Source organism: Asparagus officinalis, chromosome 4 (genome assembly GCF_001876935.1).
Source record: "Asparagus officinalis chromosome 4, Aspof.V1, whole genome shotgun sequence".
Classification (NCBI taxonomy): Eukaryota; Viridiplantae; Streptophyta; class Magnoliopsida; order Asparagales; family Asparagaceae; genus Asparagus; species Asparagus officinalis.
In genome coordinates, this window is record NC_033797.1 from 40,776,551 (window position 1) to 40,783,063 (window position 6,513).

The following is a 6,513-nucleotide window of genomic DNA, read 5'->3' on the forward strand; positions in this document are numbered from 1 at the left end:
TTTTTTAAGCCAACCAAACAACCTCAAAACAATTATTATAGGAAATAGATTTCCTATTCTTTGATTTCCCAATTTTTTCTGCAAAACGAACCACCCCTTATTTAAGACCACTCCCTCTGCATTTGAAAATCTTGATTTATTTATTTATTTTATTTTCTAATTTCTGTAAATCATTGATTTTCTCCCTCTCTGTTTCCAAAAAAAATTAATTTTACCTGAGTTTTGCTATTTGTCACGCGGGATGAACGCGTAGCCCATCTCGCGTAACAAATAGCATTTTTTATTTTCCCTTCTCTTTCCCAGAGCAAAAATGCTATTTGTCACGCGGGATGGGCTGCGACCCCTACCTCTCTCACGCGAGATGGGCTGCGTGCCCATCCCGCGTGACAAATAGCAAGACCCTTCCCAGAGTTCTAACATACATACAACAGAGATAATATTGAATCCCGTGCATCTTACAGGTGACAACTAGTCAAAACTAATAATTCTCCACAAACCGAACAATCCTTTCCGTAGAATACAATCATCTGAATGCACCATGGAAACTTAAAACTTCGAGGTCCTATAGATTCCCTTAGCCAATTTCCCTACCTGTCGTTGATCTTGATCGCTATTTTGAGACAGTCACCATCCTCTAGCAGTTCAAATGCGTGATTGATGTTGTCCAAATCGACTTGGTGGGTCAACATCTCATCAAGTTGGATCTCCTCCAAGAACAGGAAAAAAGTAAAATTTGACATTTTGCAATATTTGATTACTTTGATGTTACTCACGTACCTTATTTATGCACTTGGTGATGATGGAAGGAAGATCAGAGCGAGGCTTGATTCCACCAAAGGTGGTACCCTTCAGTGTTCTACCACCTAAAAGTGCCAAGCAACTTATTGATGCGTTTTTTTCGGCTCCTCCCAGCATAATAGTAATTCCTCTTCCCTGTGAATAAAACTTCTACAAGTGTGAGTAATAAAGGGACGATGAAGTTGTTAAAAGTCCCTCTAATCATTAGACTAAAACTCCGAAGTTGTTGTGACGATTAAGGGTAACATTTTTGTATTCTAACATGTCTCCGCAGGGTGAGTGCCCTTTTTATGGGCCGAAATTTAAACTCATGTAACGATGCCCATTTGTTTTAAAATCCACCTTGAATTTGTGGCCCATAGAATTTTAAGATGAGTTGCTCTGATACCATGTTAAAATCTTTCTAACCATTATACCAAAACTTCGAAGTTGTGGTGAGTACCGAGCGTTATATTTTTATATTCTAACTGAAGTATACAACTTTAATAATTTAGTGTAGTTCTATTTATTTGAGTTGGATTACTGAACTAATTTTCCTATTAGTAGCTTAGCTACTTCAGTTACAGTAATTACCATGACTGTTGCTTCAACAGCTTCATTGACTACTGATCCAGCTCCAGAACATTCAAAGCTATAATCAACACCCATGCCTCCAGTCATCTCCTTTATCATCTCCACACAGGTCTTGTTCTCTATTTCTTTCGGATTGATGAAATCTGTCATTCCGAAAAATTCCGCCTTCTCTTTCTTTCTATTGTTCAAGTCCACACCAATGATCTTGCTTGCTCCAAGTAACTTTGCGCCGATAATAGCCTGCAGAAAATTGTAGTATCTATAACTATCAATCAATACTTGCAAAATACAGTCATTTGTGGAGTTATTCAGTGAACTCGGCCCGTTGCGTTAATGGTTCATGAAAGTATTATCCATCCTTAGATCAATGCACGTCTCCAAATCTGGTGATATCCAAGGTTTGATTTGTGTTTGGTGCACCTGGATAGTACAGATGATGTACAAAAAAACGACGCACAAAAAAATTTACTATATGAAGTTAAAGCCGCACCCCAATTCCAACGCCTCCAAGACCGAATACTGCAACGCTCGATCCTCTATGCACCTTCGCCTCTTTCCACGCCGTGCCAAATCCAGTGGTAAATCCACAAGACAGGAGACTGGCGTGCGCAAGTTGAAGCTCAGGATTGATCTTAACAATGTAATTGTGGTCCACAACTGTGAACTCTGTGAAGGTGGAGCACCAGAAGAGATGGTAAAGCTTCTGTCCTTTTACTGACATTCTGGAGGTATTATCTGCCATGAGACCATTAAAGTTGGTGGGATATTTAAGGCACACATTTGTTTTGGCTGATTTGCAGTTCTCACAGTCTCCACATTCTCCTATGAAGCTTGGGATGACTATATCTCCCTCTTTGAAATCTGTAACGCCTTTGCCGACACTCTCAATCACGCTGGAAGGAAATAATTGCAGACCAAACTATAATCAAATCCGGTCTCTGTTCTTGCTTTTTCGAGTTTGGTGTGCGCAAATTAATATGGGTAAATTTCATGAAACTGTAGCCAGCTTGGGATGGTTTAATGGAATCCTTGCAATATCAGAGGATCCTCTCCTAGCACTTGGCTGATATTTAGTTATATCATTAATCCTCTCATATGACATATGATACCTATCAACCTCTTTCTTATTAAAGAACGTTACGGTGAACTTTCAAAGCTACAGGAAAAGAGTACAAGCTATTGAAATTTTTTGTTAACTAGTTAAAGATTAGGCAAAAGATCCGAACTATCAAATAGAAGGAGAAAAAGTAATATATATAATATACAGACTTCTCAAAAAATAAATAAATAATATACAGAGTGCATAAGAGTAAAATTGTCTAAAACATGTCATGTTGTGAAGCAAGTTAATCAAACATGATAATTTGCTAAAGAGATATTGTGATGATTTTCTCTGCAAAAAATGTTTATAATAATTTTGTGTAAACACCCTCTAAACTTAATGGCAGTGTAGAATTTATTCCGAATTTTATAATTAAAAATGGCAACAAGTCACTAATACTTTACGAGAGCATATATTTCTTTTCTTACCCAACTCCTTCATGCCCCAAGATTCGTGGATACAGTGGCTGCATCAAGCCAAAAATGTGGCACAATAAGTGAACTCCTAAACTTGGAAACTTTGCAGTTGTCTAATAAAATTATACGGAAAGGATTTTAGCTATTGGTCCGTCGAATCTTTAATATTTTGAAATTAGCCGCTCAAATCATTGAATTGCTATTAAGTCACCCGACCCTTATTAGTTGTTTCAAATTACTCCTATTTCCCTTTAAACTGCTAATTTTGATTATTAGTTGTCAACCATACATGGTAAATAACATTTCCATGGTCAATTACTCCTTCACCAAAGTTTCAAAAAAGTTTAAAGATACTTGTTTAAACAGTTCTAGGTACGTAGATCCAGGATTTAAATGTTGAAACAACTATTTTTGTATGTTATTATCTCTAAGAGTTTCTTTTTCACAAGTGAAGGGCTGACTTTAGTCCCTCTATATATATGCACGTGGGGAATGACGACTATGGTCCTCCCTTTGTAGAAAGGGCGAAAACGGGGTTGAAGTACAGAAAATTTAACGAAGGAAACAGTTTGGAGTTCCCGGTCGACCGCGGCAACATGTGCGGTCGACCGGAAACGTGCACGCTACAGGGTGGTTTTCTGGAGCTCTGGTCGGTCGACCGCGAGGCTAGGTCCGGTCAACCGCAGACCCTGTAATAGATTTTTTTAGTTTCCGTCGTTCTGTCCGGTCAACCGCGATGGTTTCAGCGATCGACCGCTAGTCGGGTTTGGGCCTTATTCTGGTTTCCTGTTCTGATTGGGTTTATGTTTTGATATATATTGGAACACATTTTTTAGGGTTGAGTAAGGTTGAAAATGGGTTATTTGGTGCACAGAAAAGAGAGTTTTCTGAGCAATTTGTTTGGGGTTTGTGTGAGAAATTTGAGAGCTTTGTTTGAGAGATTTTGAGTGATTTTATAATCTCTATTTGTACTCTCTTCTCTATTAGTGAAAACTTATCCCCTTCTTGCCCTGTGGACGTAGGCAATTTGCCGAACCACGTAAAATTCATTGTTTGTGTTCGTGTTGTTAATTTTGTGTTTGTGTGACCTTCTCTCTCGATGACTTCGTGGCAACTTGCCGAACCACATAAAATTCATTGTTTGTGTTCGTGCTGTTAATTTTGTGTTTGTGTGACCTTCTCTCTCGACGACTTCGTGTTTCCTCGGACCCCAAAAAGAGGCTTCAGAGCCCAACACCCTTCACCCTCATGAATACATAAAAAGGGAGAAATTCTTTCATCTTTATGTTTAATAAATTACTTGCTCCTTTGATACTCACTTTGGATACTTTCTGGTTCCCTACTCATATGTACGTATCTGTGTTTAACATCCACATGAACCAGGAACCCGAACCACCCCCTCGTTTTTGCTTCAATAAACTTTTTTGGCTTAGAAGTAACTTAAATAGAGGATACACGACTGAAAATCCATGAAAACAAAAGTTAAAACGGATATTCCTCCCAAATCAATCTGTAGTTTAATTGCAAGCACCAATATATGATTTTTTGGGACTAAATAGCAATTTCAATTATTTGTGAGACTAACTTCAAAATGCGAAAGATTCAAGGGACCATTCTCTAGAAAACCCTATATCGAAACTTGTATATACTTACATAGCGAAATCCACTCCTACGGATTACATCTGTGTGGCACAAACTCGCAAAAAGGAGTCTAAGTCGAACTTCCGATGACTGGGGAGGCTCAACTTCGATCTCCTCAACCGTTAATGGCTCTTCAGGCCCCCAGCATATTGCAGCTACAAATTTAATTAAATTAAAGCATCAAGAGTGAGAATTAAAACAAGAAGATACTAAAAAAAATTGCAAAATTAATTTTTATTCAGTAGTTTCATTACCTTTGCATTTAATTGTATGCACTTCTCTGGACATCAGTGCCGGATTCCCAAATCTCTCTCAAACAAAGGAGATAAAAAGAAGGGATTGATAAGGTAGCGGAGTCCCCAAAGAGACCTCTAGAGGATCGTTAGTATCTTTTATAAAGAGTTGGTCAGCACTCGTGTCGTCTTTTAGGAAACTTACTTCCGCATCCCCAACGTTGGGACGTATTTCTTTCGTACCCCAATATTTTTCCAATCGGGCCTAGATACCCAAAAGATCCAAATCTAAATTGTCTGTATTAGTCTATTAGAGAAACTTTTTTGGAAATTATTTTTTGGTTAAATTATACTAAACCTTCAAGAACTTTCAGCATTTGCAGTTAACCCCCAATAACTGTTAGAGTTATTGAAAACCTCCAGTACTTTTACGTGTTTTGCACATAACCTCCTGTTGTGCGCCGCGGAAGCCCCAAACAGACAAATCAAAGGCACACACACAATAACAATAGTAGACCACATTGTTGTGCGCCGCGGAAGCCCCAAACAGACAAATCAAAGGCACACACACAATAACAATAGTAGACCACAATGAACACAAGCCAAACAATCACAGCAAGAACACAAGATATACGTGGTTCGGCAATGTGCATACGTCCACGGGGCAAGGAGGGAGAAGCTTTACTATTCAAATCAAAGGGGAATACAAATTAGGGTTACAAATCTTACCCAAAACCCTCTTACAAGACCAATAGATCTCTCCAATAGACTCCAACAATAGAAGCCCTCTAAATCCCCTTTCAGCAGCTCAAAATCGCCCAAAACTTAACCCTAGAAACGAGTTTAGGGTTTAAATACAACTCACAAACGAAACGGGTCTGGAAACAGAACCCAACTGAAACCCGCTTCGTCGGTCGACCGGCCCGGTCGACCGCGATCCATCCCACCGCGGTCGACCGGCCCGGTCGACCGAACTCCTCCCAGCAGAATCCCAAAAGTCCAGAGAGTTTGTCGGTCGACCGCACCGGTCGACCGACCACAAAACAGAAACATCTGTGGTCGACCGGCCTGGTCAACCGACACCAACTCTGCCGCACAGTAAGCCTTGTGCACGAATGCGGTCGACCGGACCGGTCGACCGCCACCCGCTCAGTCTGAAACCTGAGCCTGAACTCTGAATCTGTCGTCCTCTGCTGCTGATTCTACAAATCTCCACCTCGGCGAACTTTTGCCAAAACTGAGCTGACACCAAAAAACACCCCAAATCAACTTAACCGGCTGCATCTGCAAGACTGCCTACGTATCCTCTTGCCCAAGGAATCAAGCCGAACGTAGTTCATCCAAATGACCGTCAACGGCCTCAACAACGAAGAATTTTCAATAAGTTCAAACAATGACCAAACTTCACACCTGATACGACTTTGGTCAACATATCAGCAGGATTGTCCTTAGTGTGGACCTTCTCCAACGTGACATCACCATCATCCAATACGTCACGTACAAAGTGAAATCTGATATCAATGTGCTTCGTGCGTGCATGATAGACATGGTTCTTCGCCAAATAGATAGCTGACATACTATCACAATGTATCTGAATGGTCTCCTGTGCAATCCCCAAATCATCCAACAAGCCATGTAGCCACAAAGCTTCCTTCACTGCTTCAGTCATCGCCATATATTCCGCCTCCGTAGTAGAAAGCGCTACTGTAGACTGAAGAGTGCATCGCCAACACACCGGTGCACTAGCTAA

The 6,513-nt window shown here is 40.2% G+C and overlaps 1 protein-coding gene across 1 annotated transcript; it reads right to left on the minus strand.

Annotated features, from left to right (window-relative positions):
* Positions 420–4,916, minus strand: LOC109837268 (alcohol dehydrogenase class-3-like). Its single transcript, XM_020405434.1, has 7 exons — positions 4,785–4,916; positions 4,543–4,685; positions 2,902–2,939; positions 1,862–2,264; positions 1,372–1,611; positions 778–933; positions 420–707 (listed from the first exon to the last, which is right to left on the minus strand). Exons 1-7 carry the CDS (start codon positions 4,816–4,818, stop codon positions 588–590), a joined length of 1,134 nt encoding a protein of 377 aa, XP_020261023.1. The 5' UTR covers positions 4,819–4,916; the 3' UTR covers positions 420–587.

Coding starts and splice junctions, on each gene's coding strand:
- LOC109837268 (XM_020405434.1), bottom strand. CDS start 4,818: ATGTCCAGAGAAGTGCATACAATTAAATGCAAAG. Junction 4,686..4,784: donor GCATACAATTAAATGCAAAG/GTAATGAAACTA, acceptor TTAAATTTGTAG/CTGCAATATGCTGGGGGCCT. Junction 708..777: donor TCACCAAGTGCATAAATAAG/GTACGTGAGTAA, acceptor CTGTTCTTGGAG/GAGATCCAACTTGATGAGAT.